The sequence below is a fragment of the Tamandua tetradactyla genome, chromosome 20, assembly GCF_023851605.1.
Source record: "Tamandua tetradactyla isolate mTamTet1 chromosome 20, mTamTet1.pri, whole genome shotgun sequence".
NCBI lineage: Eukaryota > Metazoa > Chordata > Mammalia > Pilosa > Myrmecophagidae > Tamandua > Tamandua tetradactyla.
This window is the reverse complement of record NC_135346.1, coordinates 5,587,088-5,613,917: the sequence shown is the minus strand read 5'-3', so window position 1 is coordinate 5,613,917 and position 26,830 is coordinate 5,587,088. Positions and strand designations below refer to the sequence as shown.

The 26,830-nt window shown below is 39.2% G+C and overlaps 1 protein-coding gene across 1 annotated transcript; it reads left to right on the top strand.

The window, feature by feature from the left end:
• The first annotated feature begins 1,315 nt into the window (after positions 1-1,315).
• TRIM58 (tripartite motif containing 58) lies at positions 1,316-23,280 on the top strand. Its single transcript, XM_077138031.1, has 6 exons — positions 1,316-1,818; positions 5,000-5,095; positions 10,047-10,277; positions 12,297-12,319; positions 12,428-12,528; positions 21,759-23,280. Exons 1-6 carry the CDS (start codon positions 1,396-1,398, stop codon positions 22,346-22,348), a joined length of 1,464 nt encoding a protein of 487 aa, XP_076994146.1. The 5' UTR covers positions 1,316-1,395; the 3' UTR covers positions 22,349-23,280.
• The last annotated feature ends 3,550 nt before the right edge of the window (positions 23,281-26,830 follow it).

Below are 26,830 nucleotides of genomic sequence, written 5' to 3'. Positions count from 1 at the left end.
TGAGTACACAATACTCGCCCTGTAGCAGCCTGCCCCGTAGCAAGTGTGCCCTCTGTCAGATCCCCTTCTTCCTTCTACGTCTCAGCCTCCCTCCTTCTACAGGTGTGGCAAGGAAAGGCTTCTGCCTGAATCACTCCATCTAAGGAGTGTCTTGGCCTATAGGTTCGTCACCTCAGAAACGCACCCTTGAACAATGATAACGAGTCTTTGTTTTACGATCTGCACTAAACTGGACCAAATATCCATTTACATGTATAGGATTATTCCTGGGGCAAAACTTATCATTATAATATGCGCATGTATTCTGCCATTTCCCATCCCCCCTGTGGTAGTTAGATTCAGGTGTCAACTTGGCCAAGTGAAGGCACTAGTTCTGTTGCTGTGGACTTGAGTCAACGGTACATGAGCCTCATCTGTTGCTCATTACATCTGCCGTGGGTAGGAGGCGTGCCTGCTGCAGTGAATGACGTTTGACTTAATTGACTGGTGCTTAAATGAGAGATTGCAACGTAGCACAGCCCAAGCAGCTCAGCATTCCTCACCTCAGCACTGGCAGCTCAGCCCAGGCCTTTGGAGATGCAGAAAGGAATCACCCTGGGGAAAGTTGTTGGAACCCAGAGGCCTGGAGAGAAGACCAGCAGAGACCATCCTATGCCTTCCCACTTAAGAAAGAATCTCAGTGGAAAGTTAGCTGCCTTTCCTCTGAAGAACTAACAAAATAAATCCCCTTTTATTAAAAGCCAATCGTCTCTGGTGTGTTGCATTCTGGCAGCTAGCAAACTACAGCACCCGGTTTATGTACTGCCTCATTTCCTTTTTTTTCTTTCTTTTTGTTTTGCATGGGTAGGCACCGGGAATGGAAGCCGGGTCTCCACTATGGCAGGCCAGAATTCTGCCTGCTGAGCCACTGTGGCCCGCCCTGCCTCATTTCTTTATGATAAGGCATTTAATTGAAGCTGGAGAATTGAAGTTTTGGAAAAAGATGACAAAAATTGATTTTGAGTATCAGGGAACGTGCAGGGATAGGTCAATAAATAATGGATAGAAAGAGATCAGAGATTCTCCCAAGTTATCCGTAGTGGGAAAGAGGAGATTACAGGCTCCCTTAAGGTCCAGTAGGAGGGATTCCTATCAGAACTGCCCACTCTCGTGGCGGCACAGGTTACAGAAGTTCATTTTGTAGGTGAGGCTGAGGCTGAGGATGTCTGAAATGCACCTCCCCCGGGGCGGTGCTTCTTTGGGCTCCCGGGCCGGAGTCAGTGCATATAAGCCCTCGCAGGCCTGCTTCTCCCAGGGCCTGGTTGCCCGCCCCTCGGTGCAGCCCGCAGGGGGAGATAGCGGGGCGGCGGGGGAGGCGGCGCTGCTATCAGCGGGGCCAGGCGGCCTGGGCGGGCCATGGCCTCGGGGCCACCCCCGGAGCGGCTGCGGGACGAGGCCCGGTGTCCCGTGTGCCTGGACTTCCTGCAGGACCCGGTCAGCATCGCCTGCGGCCACAGTTTCTGCTTCCGGTGCATCTCCGAGTTCTGCGAGAAGTCCGAGGGCGCGCAGGGCGGCGTCTACGCGTGTCCGCAGTGCCGGGGCCGCTTCGGCCGGGAGAGCTTCCGGCCCAACCGGCAGCTGGCCAGCCTGGTGGACAGCGTGCGGCAGCTGGCGCTGGGCGCGGGGCCCGCGGGGACGCGCGTGTGCGCGCTGCACGGCGAGGAGCTGAGCCGCTTCTGCGAGGAGGACCAGGCGGCGCTGTGCTGGCTCTGCGACGCCGCCCCCGAGCACCGCGGCCACCGCACCGCGCCTCTGCAGGAGGCCGCCGGAGCCTACCAGGTGAGCGCGCCGCCCCGCCCGGGCGCCTGCAGAGCTCGCGCGTGGGAGCTACACGCGCTGCTTCCACCAGGCAGAGCCAGAGATGCCAAGGCACTTGCCCAGAGGAACAGGCAAATGATAGCCCCCCAGCACTCCCGAGGGACTCCTACCTCCTGCTCCGTTCCCACCTCCCCATCTCCTGACAGCTCCGGCTGTGCTTGGGAACCTCTTGCTTTGGGTTCTGCGTTTCGCCTTTGGGATCCATCTCTGCCCAGGCTCCGAATTCCACCCATTCTGAGTGCCCGACTCTCTCTCATGATGCCTTGACTGGTCGTTGAGTTTCATACTAGTCTGTCCCCCATACGGAAAGGGTCTCACAGCTTGAACTCTGCTGCTGGGACTGCTTTGTCCAAATGGTTCTGGCTTTACACTGCATCATTATTACAAAGTCTCCACAATAACTCTCATTCCTATAAGATGTAGTTATTTGCAATCTGTTAGTTAAATGTTTTTTACACAAACAACCCTCAGCTTGGGGCCCTGGTCGAATATTGCTTAAATAAACAGGAGCACCTGGGTGAGCAGGCAAGTCTGACCACCTTCAAAGCCTACACACGCATGTGTTCTCTGGAGCAGGAATGGAGTTGAGCATACAGTCAGTTCTTGATTCAACTAAAATCTGAAGAGTGTATGATGTGAAAACACTTAGTAAAGAGCATGGCTGGTTAATCTGTCCTGCTTGCATTTATCATACATAGATGAGTATTTGCCCCCAAAAGCGGCTCAGTGACCCTCTGTGTAGAGGTCTTCCTTGTGGGGACCTCCACATGTGGGACTGTCCAGAAGTTCTTGGGCATATTCTGAAGGCATTTAAATATTCACAGCAGCTTTTGTAATAAAGGAGTCAAACTTATTTTTGATCTACTGGCATGGTTGACCTAAGTGTTACCTTGTTGTAATAAATTGCAAATATTAGTGTTTTATTACTATCTGTTTTAAGTAAAGGATTGGGATGTTTTCCCATCAATATCCCTGTAGACCTTCCTGGAAATATATCTCATTAAATTTCTTCTTAATTTCTTTGTCACCAACTATTTCAGGTTTTAGCTTTCTAGCTAGACTTATGCAGTAGGTTTCTGCTTTATTTTTATCCAGAAGGTCTCATGTCTAACGTGGATAATGTAATACTTCAAAGCTCTTCTCTATATTTTCAGTATTCGTTCAATAACAAATAAATATTGGCTACACGCTATGGTCTGCTCATCAAGACTTTATAGGGCCCTGAGTTATGTATTTCTCAATTCTTGTGTTGATCCACCATGTGAGCCAACAAAATTAGCCTACTCACTGTTGTACCCAAATATGACACGCCTTTTTCATCTTGCTTCGGCTCACATTTTGTTTTTTTCTGTCTGAGGGTGCTTTGCTCTATCTACAAGTGTCAGTGTGCTTTCTTTCTTCCAAACATGCAAAAAACAAATGCTACTTTCTCCAACTTGCCAAATGCGTCACGAATTCTATTATTTATATTTAACATTATGCACATTAATTCCATTCTTCTTTTAAAAGCAATTTGCATATAGAACTTTTGAATGACTTTGGAAATAGAGTTGATTTCTTTAAAAAATGGGTGCTGGGTGGGCCATGGTGGCTCAGCAGGCAAGAGTTCTTGTCTGCCGTGCCAGAGACCCAGGTTCAAATCCCAGTGCCTGCCCAGGCAAAAAAAAAAAAAAAAAGAAAAACCAAACAAAAAAATGGGTGCTGTGCATAGCTTTGTGGGTATCTCCTATAAGTAAAATAAATATGTTTACCTCTATCAGGGATTCTAGAGTTGAAAGGAGATTTTGTGTTTATTGAATTATTTCTTTACCCTTTGAAAGTTTGTAGGATAGTGTTTATTTTTCATGTATGCTAACTTACAAAACTTCTTCTAGCCCAAAATAATGGTAATTATTTTTATAATTATTTAACAATAGTGATAATGTAACCGAGAAGTTAAGATTTAAGGGAAGATTATAATGACTGAATCATTGTATAGATATTCCTTTCTATCATTCTGATATATTAGAATAGACAGAGGGAAATATCTGAAATCTCTGAACTGTAAACTAACTGCCTTGATTTCTGACAATGATGTATAGCCTTTTTCTTGTGCTCTTGTGATCGAAAAACCTTGTGTGTGGCCCTCATTTGTACCCATTTTAGGTTTTTCAGCTTTGGAGTTTTGTGATCACTAAAGACAGCCCCTAATGTTTATTAATGAAGGGCCTTGGGTCAGCCCGGAACGAACCCACTCCAATTTCAAAGTCATCTTGATCACCAAAACTGGATCTAACCAAAATGAGTCCATTTGAAATGCAGCGTAGCTTAGACTCTAACCTGTAAGTGACCCGTACCTCATCATCATACTAAAAATCATGTCCATCATATTAAGGCCGCCGTTTTCTTACATGGACTCTGTGACTAAGCATGTAATCAGTGTATGCATGACCAGTAATTAACTCACCTCTGATTACATCATCTGGAGCCATGGTGTTCATTATTCTAAAACCTGCCCTTCTTTTGATACTATTAAACTATCAGAATTACTGCAGTTTGGGGAGACAGATTTTGAGGGAACAGGCCATCTGATCTCCTGCTTTACACCTAGCAGTAAACGCCCTCTCTCTTTGAAACCCCAGTGTCTCAGGCATTGGTCATTGAGTACACTGGGGAGAGAACTCACTGCCTTTGTCCTGTAACAATAATACTAATAAAATAATCCTTCTTATGAATAAATATTTTGGAAAACTGAAATATAAAGATACACAATCATCACTCTTCAATCTAACACCAAGGGACATTTCATCTATTGTATATTTTCAATAGCCAATGCCTAACATTTTTATGTACATTGCAAGTCCTTTTCCCCCCAAACTGGTATCAAATTACACAGAAATATACTTATTTCAATAACACAATATAGTTATTTTAGTAACTAAATTTCATGCCATTAAATATACTAAAAACACCAGTCTATTTTTATCTTTTTGGTTAATTACACTTTTAATATTTTAAATAAAGCTTTAGTGACCACACCGTTAATTAAATTTTTGGTTGTCTGCTTATATTATCCTTTTGAGCTATATTTATGTTAGAGGTCAAACACAAAAGCTATGCTTTTTGGGTGTCTGTAAAGATTTTAGCGTGTCTTCCCAAACAGATCAAACTCCAAATTGCCCTGGGACTTCTGAGGAAACAGATAGAGGAAGCTTTGACTCAGGAAGCCAGTGTGGGGAAGAAGACGGTCATTTGGAAGGTAAGGAGGTGCTGGGCCTTCAAGAAGCTCACTTGTTCCATTCACCTGCCACCTTCCCCACTTTCCCAACACTCTTGAGCTCCACCTGCTGAGGAACAAAATATCTGGGTACCATCCTGGCTCATCCCTGTTTCCTCAGGTTACATTGTGCATCTAATTCTTCTTTTTTTCTTGTACCATCACAAGCCAAATGATAAATAAATAGCTTTACTAGTCTTGACATTTCTTTAAAATTGTAGTACTGCAATACCTAGCATGTAGATCAGAGCTTCATACCGTCACTCTTTGTTTAACAGTATTTGTTGGGCGAATGAAATAGCGAATATTTCACAACACTATGACAGATAATATAGAGCTAATTTGCCACCTGCACTGAGGAGGATAATCTGAATTTTCAGCCTCTTTTCCAGGCAGCATGCCCTTAGATACATATTTCCTCTTTTCTACATGTTCAATTCATTTTCCCTTTACTCACCATTTGCATTTATGTAGGTGTAGTTACAATCAGGAATACACAGTTCTCAACCACACAGATTTTTTTTTTGCCTTTATTCAAAAACTTTTGTTAGAAAGAATTGATTTCTCAACCTAAATTTTTTTTCACCCAGCCACTAATAGGCAGTAAATATGCCATAGTGAACAAAACATACATTTTTTGTTAAAGCTTAGAGCCCAAGAAGATAAACAAATCATTACACTAACAGTCATTTAAGCGTGGTTGTAATAAAAAAGGGAAAGTACAATGCACTGTGAGACTATGGAACAAGGCATTCATCTCTTCATGTGGAGAAGCTGGGATGACCGTGCTGGTTTTCTACAGACCACTTTGGCTGTGGTAGGGGAATGGAATGGGGAGCGGCTAGAGTGAAGTAAGAAGCTCTTGGCCAAGTTCTTGACCAAGCAAGAGGTGATAATGCATTGGACTAAGTACAGGCAGCAGGGAGAGAGAGACAGATGGATGAAAGTATATTTTGAATATAAAACTTATTAAACTTGGTAACTGGATATGAGGAGAGAAATTTGGGAGAGTATGGAGGATGAGTTAGATTTCTGGCATGAGCCAGGAGGGTGCTGTGTATGTTTATTGAGTTGGGGAATGCTGGAAGAGACTCAGTGTAGGAGGGGGATGGCCATAAGTTCAGTTTTCGACATCCTGAATTTCAGATGAGTGTGAGATAGCGGAGTGGGTATGCCAGACAGGCCGTTAGATATGTGGATCTGCAGCTCAGAAGAAAAGTTGGAGTTGTAACTCTGAGAATCACTAACCTAGAGAATTTGAAGCCCACAGGTATATAAGACATGGAAAAAGAATGTGAACTGAAAAGAAAATGAGCCTAAAGTCCCCCACTTTTACAAGTTGGTAGGGAAAGAGGAAGAGATGGAGGAGAATGACAATAATCTATCCTAGAGATAACAAATAGCCGAGAATGCAGCCAAAGATTAAAAAAAAACAAAGTAATGCCATGATTTTGAGTTGCTCCTTGAGTAGGAATTCCTGTGCATTAGTAAATATCTGTAAAATCTGAGAGATTTGATTTGCCATTTAACAACCTGGCATTTCCTCTGCCATTTTCACAATTGAAAAAATACTCATTTCCCCACCATTTGACAATATAATAAGAAAGTAGTAAGTAATGTCTCTGTTGCTAAAAGTAAAAATGTTATAAGTAGACATATGCTTGTATCCAAACTCATAACCATGTGTATACTTAGATGATACGTACAAAGATACTCTCAACCAAAAATGTAGCTCCGTTTAAGGAGTTTTAATGCATGAAGAGACTTGCTTTCCTGCTTGTAAATATTGTTACCATTTATATATGATAGTTTGGTGAGACTTGGTTCCAATCATATGGGAGTTGTTGGGGAGTGGACATATGACTGCAGTCTTGGTTTGGAACTGCCTTTTTTGTTAGTTTTTTTCCTGCTATAATCATCTACAAAGACATCTTAGAAGGCCAATTCATTGTTATTAGTATATAACACATTCTAACTTTAGAAGAGCTCAAATCACTTGAAAAGTGTTGTTTAATCAATGAATTAAGATTTTCTTTTGCAGATTTTATTTTTCCAAGCAAACGAAATGCATGATTATAACATTAATTATAAAGTTCCACAAATGTAATGTTAGTTCTAGACTTAAAACAAACATTCAATCATGTTAAGAGGCCTCTTTATATTCAGAGTTGCGAAGGAGTTTGTATCTTCTCTCTAGTGGCTTGACCGTAAATGTCACAGAGAGGAGTTAGCGAAACTCTTTTCAGCTGTGAATTTTTCTTTTCATTTCTGCACGTGAGAAAGTTCAAAGAGGATTAATTCTACCCCTGCACCCACTATTTATTAGGTATCGGACTTGTTGGATAAATATAAAATGCAAGATTCCCATATACCACCCCATCACCAACATCTTGCACTGATGTGCTACAATTGTTACAATCGATGATAGCACATTTTATAATTGTACTATTAATTAAAGTCCTATTTAATTATTAAATAATTAAAGTCCCAAATTGTACTATTAACAAAGTCCCTTGGTTTAACTTAGGGGTCACCCTTTTGGTAGTATAGCTCATGGATTTAAATTTTTTTTCTATTGCTACATATACAAGCTAAGATTTCCTATTTTAATCATATACAGATATATTCGTGTGCTGTTACTTGCATTCATCATCACCATCCATTACCAGAACATTTCCATTGTTCCAACTAGAACCACGTCCATTTTAAGCCTTAACTTCCCATTTCCTATCACTCACCCCCCACATAGACTTTATTCCCACAGGTACATTTTGCAATATCTGGAGATATTTTTGTTTTTTGCTGGCATCTAGTGCTAAACATACTGTAAGGCCTAAGAGAGCCCTATAAAATAAAGAATTAAATGGTTAAAATGCCAGTAGTTCTGAGTTTGAGAAACTATATATATTTCCAAAAGCAATAGTTCTCTATGCTTCTAGAATGTATTATCTGTGTTGAATATGTTACATAGATAATCCCTGTTCTTTATCCTCCAGATAACTGTCTTTCTCTACTAATTTTCCATATTTTTTTCTAGTTTTCTCTCCTCCCTTTGAAAATCATTTCATGCTAATCCTCACACAAATATTTCTAGAAGAATCATTTTTGATACATTTTTCTTTCAGGATAAGTTTAATCCTTTCCCATTGTTATGTGCATTATAAGCAAAAATTAAATATTGCTTAACCATTTTTGTTTTTCCCAGGCTTATAATCTAAGCCAAGTGTTTTCCATTTTAGCTTCATCACAAGTTTATAAAAAAGAATCTCCATATCCGAGATCTGGGGGCCCATTTTTTTTCTTTTGTATTTTGTAGGGCAGGGATCACATTTCATTCTTTTTCCATGTGATTTTCCCATTATTGCAGCACCATTTGTTGAATTTTTTTTGTTTGGTTGGGTTTTCTTTGTTGCTTGCTTGTTTGTTTGTTTTTGGGAAGTGCATGGCAGCCAATAATTCTATCCCCTTACACCCTCTGGGCCTACATTTTTAAAACATTTTCTAGTTATTCTAAAACAAAGAGATGAGATTAGAATCCCTGTTCTAAGCCAAGAAAATGCACATGATCTTTACCATCAAGAATGTGTCCTTGTGACCCAAATGTAAAACCACCAGTCTTCATAACAATGAGCTTGTTTTTCTAAAAATTATTCTAATAATTTTTATTATTAGAATTTAATAGTATTTGTCTATATTTGTAAATATAATTGTAGTACTCAAAAGGATCTTGTCAAAGAAAGATTCATTGTAATCAAACCCCTTCCCACTATACCATGCTTCTTATCTCAAATATAATACCACTTTTTTCCAGTGGTCATGTGTAAGCCCTACTCAACAACCAGTCTCTAATATGGGGGAGAATTGGCCATATTTACCTAAGTTGTGCCTTTCAGAAATCAGAATAAGAAATTTTGAGTTGGATGATTTTAGGAGAAGGCTAGGAATGTATGAATCTCTTAGTTTAAAGTATGGACAGAAGAAGATGACAATGGAAAATGAGAGAAAGGAGTCACAGTTCTTTGGGGTTTTGAGGGAACTGTTACTGAGTTAAGGTTGAATGCTTACATCCTTTAATTAAATGAATACATTATAGCATTTAGTAATGGGACAGGAAGTAAATAAGATTTACAGAAACTGTGGGAGGATAATTTGCCTCTCATACTCAGTTTGAAGATATTTTCCTACATGTAGCAATCTCAAGAGAATAAAATATAGATGTTATAATCTTGCATGAATGCATGTTCCTTAAGTCTGTTCATAAATTGTAGATATGAGATTTGGTCTCGAAATCAGGACTAATTCCTTGAAGTTAATAACAAGTGGACTGAAGCACTTTGTTCTTTTCTGATTTAGGCAGAAAGCTTTTGCCTTTACAGTTTCATGATTACCCTATTTCAATGGAAAATTCATGTTTTCCAATCTCTAAATCCTTTCTTATTCATGTTAGAAATCTAGGTTTTCTAATCTAATCTTTCATAATTTGTATGTCTCCATATATTTCTCATTCAAGTGACTTATTCTGATAGTAAATAGTAATATTTATTGTGTGACTGCTTGATAGTAGTCACTATACTTAATGGTTTACTCAGTGTTTAGTTCTCATTCTCTTACTCTTTCTTTTCCACATTTCACAGATAGAACTAAGCTCAAATGTTCAAGTGCATTATCCCCAAGGGTATGGCAAAATGGAAACACAAATCCAGCAGTTCTCAGACCCCAAGTTGCAAAAGTCTAGGCCACATCTCTCATGAGTGGCCTCTGGTTTCTGCACGTCATTAGGGTGCAGCCAATCAGTCCACGTGATGGGGTCATGGGGACACCAGACACTGCGTCCTCCTGGTAGGGCATCCGCTCCACGAAGGCGGGAGTCCAGACTGGACTCTTGTTCTGTGTCTCAGGCTCCAGTCTGGTGATTTGACCTGTGTCGCTCTAGGAGAAAGTGGAAATGCGGAGGCAGTGCTTCAGGTCAGAATTCGAGAAGTGCCGTGGCTTCCTGGCCCAGGAGGAGCAACTTCAGCTGAGACGGCTGGAGGAGGAGGAACGCAGCACCCTGCAGAGGCTGCGTGACAGCAAGAACAGGTTGGTTCAGCAAAGCAAGGACCTGAAGGGCCTGGCTGAGGAGCTGGAAGAGAGGTGTCAGCGCCCTGCGCTTGGTCTGCTGGAGGTGAGAGCGGCCTTACGAGGTGGCTGTGAGGTGGTGAAGATAGAGACCAGGAGAGTGGCATTTCCAGATGGACCACTTATGCTTTTACTTTCTTTTGGAGAAGGCCATTCTATAATCTTCTTGGATGGCATTTTAATCCTGTATCCCAGCAGCAGAATCAGAAGGGAATTGCATGGTTCATTTTAAAGATAAACAGTTTAAATATTTTAATTAATTAAAATCAATGTAATGATTGACATAAGATAAAGCAGATAGAAAAAGCCTTCTTAAAACATCACAATCTGTCAATGAAAATTGTTTTTCAGTGATGGAGATTCTGAAGTCTTCCTTACTAACCTGTTTCAAGGCAAATAGCCCAAAGTTTGAATGATGTTCTAAATTTTCTATCTTAAGGGTTTCAAGTTAAAATTTACGGGAAGTGCTAATTTGCTCGTCCATATTACATGTCCATAGCAGGCACGTGGGGAGGAGTTAACATGTGCTCCCTACAGCTTGTTCTGTCTGTTTGGGATGACAGAACAGACACAGTGTAACAGGGAGAAGGACGTGTCTGTGATTCATCCTTCCATGAAGATGGCACGCCCAAGTGATGTGGCACAGCCGTAGGTGTTGATGGGAACGTTTTATGGATCCAGACGTCTGGGCATGCTTTTTCTCTCTCTCATCCCCAAATACTCATTTGGTGAATTCTGAACGATTCATATTCTCATTTCACACATGGACCTCAAATTTCCCCTTGTCAGATTTAGATCCAGACCTGAAAGTGCCTTGAATATAAATAATCACATTAGCTGCCTGTGGTTTACTTACAAGTATAGTGATTAAAGAGGAAATGGCGCATAGTGAGAGATTATCAAATAATGAATTTATAAAAAATTTTATTTTGTCTCTTTTTGTCTTCAAAACATCTATATCTAATAAATAAGATTTAAGTTGTTATGCCTTTAGTTATAGTAATAATATGGCTATGTCCACTTCTTGAGCAGACTAAGAGTCAGGAAGGAATTTAATTTCCTAAATATCAAATGGTAAATAAGCACAGAAACTTAGCTATTTTCAATATTATCATTCATCACCTTACCAAATTTCAAATAATAATGTATTTAATATTTATTTATTTGCACGGGCAAGCACCGGGAATTGAATCCGGGTCTCCGGCACAGCAGGCAAGAATTCTGCCTGCTGAGCCACGTGGCCCGTCCATAATAACTTATTTAAGATGAGCATTTATTAGCACCAAATGCATGTTCTAAAAACTTATTAGAGAAAATATAGTCTCAAAACTTATGTTTACATTTAAGTTTTCCTTTCCCTTTCTTCTCCCATACAAATAAGCTACATTTTATCCCATAAAGGGTAAAGCTAGTTACTTCCCTGCTCATATTCTTTGTCAAACTTTATTCGACTGACAGCTTTTTAAAAAAATGTGCCACAAGTGACTATTTAGTAGTCTACTTTGAAATTAAACATTACTAGATATGACTTCCCTTTTATCCATTAGGTTCCAAAATCACTTATGAGTCCATAGCTATTGTGAGTTGGTTCAAATAATTAGGAATCTGGAGTTCTCTTACAGAGACATTAGAGGAAACAGTGTATAACTTTTATTGTTCTCCAAATAAATTATGTAAATACTTAGAATCTATTTTTAGCCAAATTTCTTCTGCATCAGGTACAGAATGTCACTTTGTTAAAATATCCAAGTGTCAGAATTATCAATATAGAAAATATATTAGATGAATGTATGTTACAAGAATTAACCTGAATTTTGGTGCAGTCTAATTCTATTCCAATAGAAGGGAACTGATTTAATTATTTCAAATTGACGAGGAAGTTAAATGACAGTTTATCTTTGGTTTTAATAAAAAAAGAAAAGAGTCCTTGTTTTCCATAATTTTGCCTTGATAGTTAACAATTTCCATTCATTCCTAGAGAGATTTTTATGTTGAGTAAATCTTACTGTAAGAAGCAATTCAAAGATCTAATTGACACATGGTTGTGATTTCCTTTCTCTTTCAGGGTGTGAGAGGTGTCTTGAGCAGGTATGTTTACTTTTCAAATCAGCGAGGGGGTGGGAGAGGGGGGGAGGTCAGTGGATAACCCTGGGCTCAGAAGGGGCACTGAGTTGTGTCAGTTCTCGCTCTTTTCAGAAGTAACAATATCACACGATTGGAACCTGAGACCATCCCCATGGAGCTGAGGACAAGATGTCATGTCCCTGGGATGAGGGAAATGTTAAGGAAGTTCCAAGGTATGTCTGGAAACTGTTGTGCTTGGGGCATGGCTGTTTTGGCTGTTTTTTAGTGTGTTAGTCTGGCTGCAGTAACAAACAGATCCCAAAGGCTTAATGACTAAATCAGCATAGGTGGATTTGGAGATCTTGTTATCTGTTTTTTACTCTCACTCCACAGCCCTGGCTGACAGAGGGCTCACTTCTGTGGACTCATGAATGCCTCTTAGAGGCATCTGGGCTGAAGTGGTACCTGGATACCTCTGAAGATTCCAGTGGCCACATGACCAGGACAGACTACGAGTAGAATGGCATCACGTGTTCAGGAAGATGAAGATAGGGTTATTTGTAAAATGTCCTAAAGGATATCATCCTCACTGACACCCACAGAAGCTATGTTTAGTTAGAACAAGGGACTTGAAAGCGTAATTCATCTCTTGTCAGCCGTGATAGGTACAATAGCGACAGCACATCTACATTTCCTTGTTTATAAATATGGGAAATAAGCAATGTTTGAAAAAACACATGCAAAAAGTCATCAATATGAAAGCATTACAAAATATCAATTAACAATGAGTTAGATTTTGGTTTTTTGACTGTCGATTTGGTGACCTGCTTTGAATTAGCCCCTAAAGCCAAGAATGTCCAATTATGTTGATTAGGAAGTAATTATGATGTTGCAGACTACTTGGCTCAGTTTGATGTACTGTTTTTTAAAGCAGTAGATACCCCATATCTTAAAATTTCATTCCTTAACCCTACTCGTGCCAAGAAATGAAAACAAGCTATTGCTTAACAGGGGCTGAACTCCTTATAGGAAGACAGTTTTGTCCTATAATGAGAAAACACATCTTATCATTACTGTTCAGTGAAACAACTCATGTTCTGATGGGCAGATGAATATATGCTAATTGAATGACTTGATGGGAGCCATTAAGAAATTTGGATTCATTATCTTCATATTTTAACATTGCTTTTTACCATCTTAGGTAAATAATTAATTGATTCAACAAGTACTTAGCTATTTTACACTATCTACTCTTCAAAGCCCTGGAATATATCGTTGAACAAAGAAAACAAAACAAAATTGCACTAATCCACAGTTTCATGTTACTAATTAATAAATTGAATAAGTTACACAAAATGTTAGAAGATCATACAAAATACTAAGGGGATTGGAAAGCAAGAGTAAGGTAAGCCTTACCAGTAGTTCTGGGTGGAACATCTAATTTTAAGTTGGATGAGCAGAGAAGGTCTCATACAGTAGGGGGTAAGTCAGCAAATATTTATTTATTTATGTTTTATTGATATATAGTCACATACTATGTAGTCATTCAAAGTGTACAATCAGTGGTTCACAATATCATCATATAGCTGTGAATTTATAATCACAATCAAGTTTTTTATGAAAAATTACATATATACAGAAATTACATATTTACAAAAAGCTATACATTTCGAAACACAGTGCAACAATTAGTTGTAGAACAGATTTCAGAGTTTGGTATAGGTTTCAATTCTACAATTTTAGGTTTTTACTTCTAGCTACTCTAAGATACTGGAGACTAAAAGAAATATCAATATAATGATTCAGCAACATACTGATTTGTTAAACCTGACCTTCTCCGTATACTCCACTATCACCGTTGACCTTTCTCCCACTCTTTAGGGGTATGTGGGCTATGCCCATTCTAACGTTTTCATCTTGGAAGGGGTGTCGATAATATGGGATAGGAGGATGAAACTAGTTGATCTTCTGGACAGGCTGAGCCCTCTATGATTCAGGACTTATTTGGTCCAGGGATCCATCTGGAGGCTGTAGGTCTCTGAAAAGCTACCCTCGTGCATGGAACCTTTGTAGAATCTTATATAGCGCCCTAGGTGTTCTTTAGGATTGGCAGGAATGATTTTGGTTGGGGTTTGGTAAGTTAAGATAGGCAGCAATGTCTAACTGAAGCTTGTGTAACAGTGACCTCCAGAGTAGCCTCTCGACTCTATTTGAGCTCTGCCAGCCACTGATATATTACACTTCTTATTCCCGTTTTGCTCAGGATGGCAGTGTTGATCCCATGGTGACAGGGCCAGGCGCATCCCTGGGAGTCATCTCCTGTGTTGCCAGGGAGACTTTCACCCCTGGATGTCATGTCCCAAGTAGAGGGGAGGGCAATGATTTCACTTACAGAGTTGGGCTTAGAGAAAGAGAATCCACATCTGAGCAACAAAAAAGATCCTCTGGAAATAACTCTTAGACATACCGACAGGTAGGCTAAGCTTCTCCACTACATACATAAGCTTCACCAGAGTAAGCCTCAAGATCAAGGGCTTGTCCTGTTATTTGGGTGTCCTTCACGTTTGACACAGTATCTGGAATTTCCCCAGTGATATAGTTTAATAGTTCCATATTTTTTCTTCCATCCCTCAAGGGGCTTTGCCAGTACTTTTTGATTGTTTGCTTAATATGCTGTGGGATGTATCCAGACATTACATTAAGCTATGCAGGATTAAAGGCTCTCATTCTTGTTCTGGACCCCCTGCATTTGGATTCTTTAAATGGTCTATCCAGAAAGGTTGAGTCAGATTATGTGCTACAGAAAATTTAGGTTCCAGACAAAGCAAGCCTTTCTTCCTTTGGTCTCAAAGAGTAGATGAAATTTTAAAATAAGGACGATGTCTTCCTTACCCCTGTATTCTGAGTTACCTTAATCCAGATCTGATTGGCTTCAGTCTCATCTCTAAATACCAGGTTATACTTATATATAAAACAGCCTCTTAAAATCCGGAAATAACAATTACTGCTCCAGAATAAATGTAACTGCTATTAAGAGTTTACAATCTAGGCCCGTCTTCTAAGTATTTTCTAAATGAGACCGTACAATATTTGTTCATTTGTTTCTAGCTTATTTTGCCTTACCAGATGTCCCACAGGTTCATTCGCAATATTGTATGCCTCACAACTTTGTTCCTTTTTTTAGCAACGCAATATTCAATCATATGATTCACCAAACCAATCTACTTCTCAGACAGTGCATCCTTCAGCCACCTCCATGCATTGGGCATTGTGTAATGTCCAAAGTCAACAGCTCATCAACACTCTCAATTTTAGATAATTGTTCCCAAGAGAAAGATAACCAATAAACACACCCTAACCAAATAGAAAATCCAGATGTCTCCTTAATTCTTGTCCTTCCCCTCACTGTTTACCCCTGGGTATTGCTGTGGTTCTGTTGATGTTTTCCTATGTTTAAACATAGCCCATAGCATGCAATAGCAGTTTCCCCACCATGCCCTGAAATTATACACTCTTTGTACAAGATTCATACCTTTATAGTAGTTCATGCAAAAATTTACTTGTATTTGTAGTGCTATTTGGTAGAGTACATGGGTCTATAAAACCCCTTTGAATCATGTTCACCTTCAATGTGGTAATATTACTTATAGACACACTGGTAAACTGCCTTCACTTCTATCTATTCCCTTACATTCAATTTTGACCTCATTAGCTAACTGTTCACCCATCTCTAGCTTCTGTGTATATGTAGGTCCCCTATATTCTGTGTTATAAGCCTCTGATTTAACTTTTACCATGGTCATAAAAATGGAATTCCACAGTATCTGTACTTTTGTGTCTGGCTTATTTCACTCAGCATTATATCCTCAGGCTCATCCATCTTGTCATGTGCTTCAGGATGTTGTTTCATCTTACTGCTGCATAATATTTCATCTTATGTATATACCACATTTTGTTAATCCACTCATCTGTTGTGGGCACTTGGATTGTTTCTGTCTTTTTGGTGATTGTGAATAATGCCACTTTGAACATCAGTGTGCAAATGTTGGTGTCACTGCTTTCAGCTCTTCTGGGTATATACCAACTAGTGGTATTGCCAGGTCATACAGCAACTCGATATTTAGTTTCCTAAGGAACAAGCAAACTGTCTTCTGTAGTGTCTGTACCATTATCCATTCCCACCAGCAGTGTATAAGTGTCCCAATTTCTCCACATCCTCTCCAACATTTGAAGTTTCCTGTTCGTTTAATGGCAGACATTCTTATAGGTGTGAGGTGGTATCTCATCGTAGTCTTGATCTTCATTTCCATTTTAGCCAATGAAAATGAGCATCTCTTCATGTGCTTTTGAGCCATCTCTATTTGCTTTTCAGAAAAATGCCTGTTCATATCTTTAGCTCATTTTATATTTGGGTTGTTTGTTCTTTGGTTGTTGAGTTATATGATTTCTGAATATATACAGGATATCAAACCTTTATCTGATGTGTGATTTCCAAATATTGTTACCCTTTGAGTTGGCTACCTCTTTACCTTTTTGACAAAGTCTTCTAAAGTAAAATAGCATTTGATTTTGAGGAGTTCCCATTTATTTAGTTTTCTTTTGCTGCTTGTGCTATAGGTGTGAAGTTTCTGAAACTATCTCCTATTACTAGGTCTTGAAGATGTTTCTGTACATTTTCTTTTAGATACTTTATGGTATTAGTTCTTATGTTTAGGTGTTTGATCCCTTTAAGTTAATTTTTGTATCAGGTGTAAGGTAAGGGTAATCCCACCTTGCTGAATTTATTAACTCAAGTAACTTTCTTGTGGATTTCTCAGGATTTTCCAGTATCATGTCACCTGCAAATAATGAAAGTTTTACTTCTTCCTTTCCAATTTGATCCCTTTTGTTTCTTTTTCGTGGCTGATTGTTCTAGCTAGAACTGCTAGCACAATGTTGAATAATAGTGGTGACAGAGGGCATCCTTGTTTCATTCCTGATCTTAGGGGGAAAGCTTTCAGTCTCTCTCCACTGAGTATAATGCTGACTATGGGTTTGTGATATATGCCCTTTATCATATTGAGGAAGTCACATTTAATTCCTACCTTTAGAAATGTTTTTAGCAGAACAGGATGTTGAATTTTGTTGACTGCTTTTTCAACATCAATTGAGATGATCATGTGGCTTTTCTCTTTTGATTTGTTAATATGCTGTATTACATTAACTGATTTTCTTGTGTTGAACCATCCTTGCATTCCTGGTATAAACCCCAGTTTGTTGTGGTGTATAATTCTTTTAATGTGTTGTTCCATTCGATATGCTAGTATTTTGTTGAGAATTTTTGCATCTATGCTCATTAGGGAGATTGGCCTATGAAAGTTTTCCTTTCTTATAGCATCATTACCAGGTTTTGGTATTAAAGTAATGTTAGCTTCATAAAATGAGTTAGGGAGGTTCCTTTTTCCTCAATTTTTTGGAAAACATTGAGCAGAGGATTGGTGTTAGTTATTTTTTGGAATGTTTGATAAAATACCCCTGTGAAGCCATCTGACCCTGGGCTTTTCTTTTTAGGAAGATGTTTGATAACTAAATGAATCTCTTTGCTTGTGATTGGTTTGTTGAGATCTTCTGTATCTTCTTGAGGCAGTGTAGTTTGTTTATGTGTTTCTAGGAATTTTCCATTTCATCTAAGTCATCCAGTTTGTTGGCATGTAGTCATTCATAGTTTCCTCTTAGGATTTAAAAAATTTCTTCGGGGTCTATGGTAATGACCTCCCTCTCATTTTTTATTTTGCTTTTTTTTTCATCCTCTCTCTTTTTTACTTGTTCAGCCTTGTGAGTTTTCCATCAACTTTATGATTTTCTTAAAGAACCAACTTCTGGTTTTATTGACTCTTTCTATTGTTCTTTTGTTCTTCCATTCGTTTAACTCTGCTTTAATCTTAGTTATTTCTATTCTTCTATTTGCTTTGGTGTTAGTTTGTTGTTGTTTCTCTAGTACCTCCAGGTGGGCAGTTAAGTCTTCAATTTTTACTCTTCTTTTTTAATATAGGCATTTAGGGAAATAAGTTTGCCTCTCAGCACAGCCTTTGCGACATCCCATAAGTTCTCATATGCTGTATTCTCATTTTCATTCATCTCTAGATAATTATGAATTTCTCTAGCAATTTCTTTGACTTGTTGTTTAAGAGTGTGTTATTTAACATCCATATATTTGTGAAAGTTCTCATTCTTTGGTGGTTATTGATTTCTACCTTCATTCCATTGTGATCAGAGAAAGTGCTTTGAATAATTTCATTTTTAAATTTATAAAGACCTGCTTTTTGCCCCAGCATATCTATCCTGGAGAATGTTCCTTGAATGCTAGAGAAAAATCTGTATTCTGTTGTTTTGGGGTGTAGCAATCCACATATGTCTGTTAGGTCTAATTCATTTATCAAATTGTTTAAATTCTTTGTTTCCTTGTTGATCCTCTGTCTGGTTGTTCTACCTATAGAGGAGGGTGGTATACTGAAGTCTTCTACTATTATTGTTGAAATGACTAAGCGCTCCCTTCAGTTTTGGCAAGTTTTGTCTCGTATACTTTGGAGCTCCTTGATTGAGAGCATAAGCATTCATGATTATATTTCTTCTTGGTGCATTGACCCTTTTATTAATATATAGCATCCTTCTTTGTCTCTTATGATGTCTTTACATTTAAAGTCTACTGTGTCTGATATTAGTTTAGCTACTCCTTCTTTCTTTTGGTTAGGCTTGTGTGGAACATCTTTTTCCATCCTTTCACTTTCAATCTGTTTGTATTCTTGTGTCTAAAATGAGTCTCTTATAGGCAGCATATAGCTAGATTATATTTCATAATCCATTCTACCACTTTGTATCTTTTAATTGGTAAGTCTAGACTGTTAATATTCAAAGTTAATACTTTAAAGGCATTTCTTGGATCCACCATCTTATCCTTTGGATTTTATTTGTCAGATCTATATATTCTTTTCTCTCTTCCTCTTTTTATCCGTTAAGTTACCCTTACTGGTTCTCTTCCATTCTGTGTCAACCTCCAGACCTCCCTCTCCTGTCTTTTTGTTTTCAGCTGGCAGAACTCTCTTTAGTATTTCTTGTAGGGGTGGTCTCTTGTTGACAGGATCTCTCAGCATTTGTTTGTCTGTGAAAATTTTAATCTCTCCCTCACTTTTGAAGGACAATTTGGCTGGGTACTGAATTCTTGGCTGGAAGTCTTTCTCACTGAGGATCTTAAATATATCATACCACTACCTTCTTGCCTCCATAGTGCCAGTTGAGCAATCTGAACTCAGTCTTATGTGGTTTCCAGTGTATTTAGCAGATTTTCTCTTGCTGCTTTCAGAATTTTCTGCTTTTCTTCAACATTTGACAGACTGATTAGTATGTGTCTTGGAGTAGGCCTGTTTAGATTTATTCTATTTGGAGTTTAGGACTTCTTTGATTTGCATTTTTTAATAAGGATTGGAAAGTTTCCATCCATTATATTCTCAACTAATCTTTCTAGCCCTTTACTTTCTCTTCTCCCTCTGGGACACCGGTGATTCTTATATTTATGCACTTTGTTTTGTCCGTCATTTCCCTGAGATCCAATCAAAAGCCATTTCAAGGACTTTAGCTGTAAAAAGGGTAGAATGATATGTAAAGACAAGTACGTTAAACAGGCCTAACACAAGTCCATGGAAACCTATATTTCTAATCCCTGCTATTTATTACTTCAAGAAATTGGGAAAACCACATAAACCCTATGACTCTGAATCACTTCATCTGTAATGTATGATTAAAAATGCCCCCCCTGAGGATGATTATTAGTATTAATATAGATAATGTACATTTAATAAGTTGTATAACCAACTCAGGATTGGGTATCAATAAAAGATTACTAGTTGTGGTATAGGGACAAGTAAGAATAGTTGTAATAGTAGCAGTCATAAGTAGTGGTAGTAATTATAGTAGTAGGAATAGTCATAGTAGCATTTATGATTATGATATTAAAAACAAAATTGTACTGCTGGAATATGCAATTTTTAAATGCCTATAATCCACAGAAAGTACTGAGTTTTTATATATCCTTCCTTATTCAAGGAAGACATCTCATATGTAACTGTTTTTATTTGTTATGTATGCAAGTAATATATCACCTCAATCTTGCTGAGACTGGATTAAATTTCTGTTGCTCTGTAACAAGTCACTATACATTTAGCAGTTTACAGCCACACCCATTTATTAGCTGATCTGCAGGAGAAGTCCAGGCAGGCTTAGATGGGCACTCTACTTAGGCTCTCACAAGGCTGAAATTAAGGGATTGGCCAGACTGGACTCTTTTCTGAAAACTCTAAAGAAGAATCAACCTTCAGTGTCATTCAGGTTCTTGGTAGAGTGCCTTTTGTTTGAATTGTAGGACAGAGACCCCCAATTCTTTGGTGACTGTCAGTTGGGGGCCACTCAGAGCTCCTTCAACATCATTTGAATTTTTCATCACTCCATATTCAAGGTTAGCAATGGCACAATGAATACAAGTCTCTCTTAATTTCCTTTCTGCCATCAGCCAGAGAAAACTTTTTAAATTTCCTGGTCTCCTGTGATTAGGTTAGATGTGCCTAAATAATCTTCCTTCTACCATATAATGTAACAAAATCATTGAATAACATGAGGGTGTGGAGGTTTGAGGGCCATCCTGGAATTCTGCCAACTACAGTAGCATAACTTTAAAGGTAGTAGATTTTAGGTTAATGAGTTTGTCTGATAGGTTTTTGTGTGTATGTGTCTTAAACAACAGGGATTTATTAACTTATGATTTTGAGGCAAGGAGAAGTCCAAAATCAAGGTGTCAGCAAGGCATTGCTTTTTCCCCAAAGACTTTAGTGTTCTAGGACTGGCTGTCGGCAATCCTGTGTCCCTTGGCTCTCTTGCCACAGGATAATTAATGCCCAGGGCGTTGTCCTCTCCTCTCTCCTCTGGGTTCCACTGACTTCTGACTTCCTGCTCCTCCCCATGGCTTTTTTTCTGTGGTCTTTATAAGGTTTCCAGTAATAGGACTAAGATTAAGAACTCAATATGCCACATCCACCTTCCCTTGCTCCACACCCTTCATTCTTCCCATAAGTTTTGAGAAAGAAAAAAAAGCTGCATTAATTTTAAATGTAGAAGATCCCCCTGAGTGCACACAAGTGCTTGGGTGTAGATGAAAAGAATGTAAATGGTATGAACTTCATTTGTTGCATCATCAGAATGGTTGTGTTTATTGTGGCATATAAGTCCGGGATGATGGGAAACGCAGAGATCACACACGTGATAAAGAATATGCTCAGGGACTTACAAGGTAAAATCATCATTTTGCCTTCTTTAGGAGTAATTACAGAGATGAATGAGGAACTCTGAGCTCAGGTTCCTAAAATGGCCAGAGATTCCTGAGGTTTTACCATTTTTTTTCAATGCCTTCATGTGTCCCACAAAATTCTTTCCACAGTGGACGTAAAGCTGGATCCTGGCACGGCTCATCCCAGCCTCCTCTTGACGGCTGACCTGCGCAGTGTGCAGGATGGAGAACTGTGGAGGGACATCCCTGGCAACCCTGAGCGCTTTGACACATGGCCCTGCATCCTGGGTTTGCAGAACTTCTCGTCAGGGAGGCATTACTGGGAGGTCCGGGTGGGAGAAAAAGCAGAGTGGGGCTTAGGCGTCTGTCAAGACACAGTGCCAAGAAAAGGGGAAACCACACCATCTCCTGAGAACGGAATCTGGGCCTTATGGCTACTGAAAGGGAATGAGTACATGGTTCTTGCCTCGCCATCTGTTCCAGTCCTCCATCTGGAAAGACCTCACTGCATTGGGATTTTCTTGGACTATGAAGCTGGTGAAATTTCCTTTTATGATGTCACCCATGAGTCTCACATCTACACATTCAACCAACTGTTTTCTGGTGTTCTCCGACCTTATTTTTTCATCTGTGACACAATCCCTGTTATCTTGCCATCTATGATGGAAATAGAGTCAGAGAGTTGGGCATGCAGGAGTCAATTTGACCCAACCTTTAATTTTAGAGACATTTATTCCTAAAATTCTGTTCCTAAGATATATCCTATGCCAAAGAATGGCTCCTGGGGAAGTGAAGAAGGTACAAATATGCTACGCCTCAAAGGATGCCCCTATTTAGGTTATTGCTATTGTTCATATGAAAATTCCCCCATGAAGACAAGAGAGAAAATGTAAATATTTGCATTTGGAGGTGCATTGTGGGGTATAATAATTTTAGAAATGGAATAATTTCATCAAACTCTATTTTCACAAATTTTCTTTGCATTAATGGATCTTGTATTAACCAAAGATTCCCAGACATTCATTGTAGCGTCATTCCTTTCAATGTCTTTTCGATCCAAGTTTTCTATATATTAAGAATTAGAAATGGCGATTCTTGAATTGGCTTAGAACAACCAAGTTTTTATGTTGGTTCCAATTCTCCCTTCTCTCCACTACATTGTACCAGCATCAGATTAGCAGTCGCCTCTTCTCCTTCATCTTTTCTTCTTCATGCATCGTCCTTCTCCCCGTCTCTCTCCTTTCTCCTGTGCCTCCACCTTCTTCTCGTCCTCCTCCTCGTCCTTTCTCCTGCTCCTCTCTCCTCCTCTCTCTTGCTCTCTCCTTCCCTCTTTCCTTTTCTTACTTTTTTTATGCTTTTAAACCTTCCATTTCCTTCTGTATGAATATATGCAGAACATTTCCTTTGTACATTCAAATTTCCTATCATTACATTTAACGACTTTTAGATCCTCTTTATTTTAGGAATCACTGTTGCAGATTGTGGGGTTCATTCCTCTGAACCCAGTAACACTGACTATCAGACCTTACCTCTCTGTGATTGTAACTTCTGCCTTTATATTTGATGCATTTTTTATCTTAGAAATTTTGCAGAATTTTGATTCCTGAGTTCTTTTGATCAGGCAATTTACTCCAACAGAGCATTCAAACAAATAAAATCTCTTTCCGTCTTAGCTACTTGTTATAGTTCATATATGTGAAACAATGATACTCGTCTCACAGAGCTGTCAAAATGTTTAGGTCATAATTGATGTGATTGATTAAAATTCTATTTCACTATTTAAATACTATTTAAAGATGATGATGATATTAGCCTTATTTTTAAAGTTTATTCTGTAGCTTCCCAACAACATTTTAAAATTCATTGAGACCTAACTTTGCATCATCTTTCTCTTTGGCTGCACAGTAAATAATTGAGGACTCCAACTATCCTATGTGCTAGATAAATATTAATTACTGGCAATATTAGTTAATCATCCTGATAATTTATCAGAAACTTTATTCCTCTTCTTTAATTTGAACCTTAGGTCAAGGCTTCTTTTTTTTTTTTTTCCATTCCAGGGAGCTTTCTTTGCTTGACATCTTTAATTTTCCTTACAACCATAGTGTTAACATAGTTTTCTTTCTAGACATTTTAATTGTCTTATCATGAGCAAACAATTCCCCTCTCCGCCTCTGAGTTTGGCCATTTGAAAACGGTGGTTTTAATGAAGTATTCTTGTGTCCTCTTGGAACATGCATACCCTAGGTCTCTTCTGTCCGTGATTGGGGTAAGGAAGCGGATCATGCACTGGATCTCAGCTCAAACCTCTCCATCATCAGGATTAAGACTAGGGCTGGTAAATTAGCATGAAACCTGCCTTTGGTGTAAGGCCGCACAGGAGTGACGACAGAGAATATCAGAGAACAGCCTTAGATCAATAGTCCCTTCTCCCTGGGATCAGGAGTGAAGTAGCATACTGAGTCTGAGAGCATATATCCATGGGGGCTCTATCCATTCACCAGAAAAGAGCTAAGCAGGAAGTGGACTAACCTGTGCATGCCTTCTGCCCTTGACATGGGGTGAACAGGGATTTCTTCTTCCAACCTAACAGCCTGGTCTCCAGTAACTTCCTTGAACCCCATAATCTCATTATGCATTTTCCCATGGTTTGTGTCAGTCAGTAATATCATCCTTCATACCTTGCACGCGAAGTCTCACAAGGCTTCCTGCAGCTCCTATTATAACCCCTTCTCCTTCCCTTCCCAACTTTTAAAAAGACTTCCACTTTTCCTTCTGGAAATCTTGTTTATTATCAGCAAAATCCTCTAAGTCCTCTAAACACCTATTTCCTGATTTTTCCTTTACTTTCTTCCTTTAAACTTTCTCTGGAATGCCAGACTTACATATTCAACTTCCCTTGACATCAAACTGGATATTTGAAATTCAGTATATCTAAAACTTAACCCTAAAATTCTCCTCATATCCTGTCCCTGCAAAAACAGCCATATGCATTTCCATCTCAGTGGATGACAACTCCTGCTTTCAATTCCTGAGGCCAAAAATAAGTGATTGACTTTCTCTTGACTTCACCAGTGCATGCCAATTCCACCAGCAAGTCCTATTAACTCTACCTTCCACATATATCCAGAGTTCAGCCAGTCCCAACCACTGCTGCTGTAGCCCTGGTCTGAGCCTTCTCCTCTCCCTCTGGATTACTATTTTCCCAGCAGTCCTCCTGGCTCTCCTCTTGCACCTCTCCACCCATTTTCAACTTAGCAGCTAAATTGATTCTTTTAACGCCTGTCAGTCATGCTACTTACCCCTGGTCCACATCCTGCAATGACCTCCCGTCCAACTTAGAATTAAAGCCAACATGTTTATAATGAACTCTGATACCTTAGAAGATCTGTTCCCCAGTTTCTTCTGTGATTCCACCTGCATCCCCTAGCTTCTCTTTCCATTCTGCTCCCACCACCGTGGCTCTCTGGCTGGTTTCTACCATCCCAGGCAGCTCCAGCACAAGGCCTTTCCTCCAGCTATGACTTCTGCTTGCATTTCTCTCTTCCCAGAGGTCCCTTGACTCTTTCCATTTCCTACAGCTCAAATCCCAGCTGCTCACTGAGGGCTACTCATTTAGTATGGCAACCCATGCTGCCCCGGAACCCATCTTCCAAACCCTTGTATTGGGATAAATGGTGATTCTTATTTTTCTAGAGTACTTATCAACTTGTACTATATTTTCTGATTTTCTCATTTGTTAGGGGCTTTTTATATCCCTTCTTGGTAGAATAAAACTCTATGACTGCAGGAATATTTGTTCACATCTCAAAATACTGTACTCCCTTGGGGTTTAGGGAATTTTCTATTAACTTGTAGAGATCATTTTTTTTTTCCACATGGGCAGGCACCGGGAATTGAACCCGTGTCTCCGGCATGGCAGGCAAGAATTCTGCCTGCTGAGCCACTGTAGCCTGCCCGAGACCAAAGATTTTTAGTTTTGAAATGACAGTTCCATGTTTGTGTATCTCCCTTCATCTAACCTTCTCTATTAATGTGTTACCTTGGATCTTGGATCTGCTCTCCTTACCTTTGCTTACCTCAGTATTGTATACTCCTTTATTGAGGGGCCATCTCTCTTTTATTATAATTGGATATTTCTGCTCAAGTCATTCTGTTCAATTTTTTCCCTGTTTGGACTTACTCTTAAGCCAATTGCCAATCAAATTCCGTTTAAAAGATAATTAAACAATCAAGTCCAAACTTTAGCTTCTAGATTTTCCTTAATTATAACTTTACACAGCTGTGTCTATATTTTATCATAAGACTGGATAATTTATTCAAGCAACTCATAGGATGAGTTCCCACACCCTTCTCCCCAAATCAGGTTACTGGTCTGTTAAGTGAATGAACTAAATACACTAATTATCATGGCATGAAGGGAAGTCAGAGGAGAGTGGTATGTGGGGCTAGTTGGGGATGGAGGAAAGAAAAGTAGCCTCGTTAGCAGGCAGAAGGAACTGAGCAAATTTAGAGTGGTGTCTGCAATTCGTAGGGTCCCAATGGAAGAGAAATTGGGAACACTGGGGTTTATTAAATTCACCTGTTCTCTGAGCATCACCTCATCTGTGTATGCTTCAGGTGTGCTTCTTGGGCCCTTGGTGGATCAGCTCTTCTAGTATATGGAGAAGAGAGAAGGATGCAGGTGACTTGTATGAGTGTAGAATGCATATTCTATAAATATGAGTGTTCACCTTTATGGAATATGGATCTGTGATTAAATCTACCCAAAGGTACCAGAATAATTCTTTTGAGATTTTTTGTCAGATGACTTGAATTAATCTGATTTTTCTCTGACATGGGCATAAAGAGCATGCCATCAAGATATATAATCTTCTTGATATCAAGGCGTTCATGTTACATGTTCAATATCCCATGGTTAGTTTTTAAAGCTAAAGCATAAATCCATGCATGCTGATGCCCTCCTTTCCCAAAGAAATAAAACAAAGTCGTTCACCCTGTTGACTCCAATACTTAACAATAAAACCCTTTATTAATCGATGTACCTATGAAATTCTTCCACTACCTAGGACAGTGGGTTCTTTCAATTGCAAATAAAAAATTATTAGCAAAAAAATGCCAGATTATTTTTACCCTATTTTCAGAAGATCTATAGGGCAAAAAACCAACATGATCCTGCTCCATTTGGATAGGACTAACTATGCCTCAGCTGTTTCTAGCCA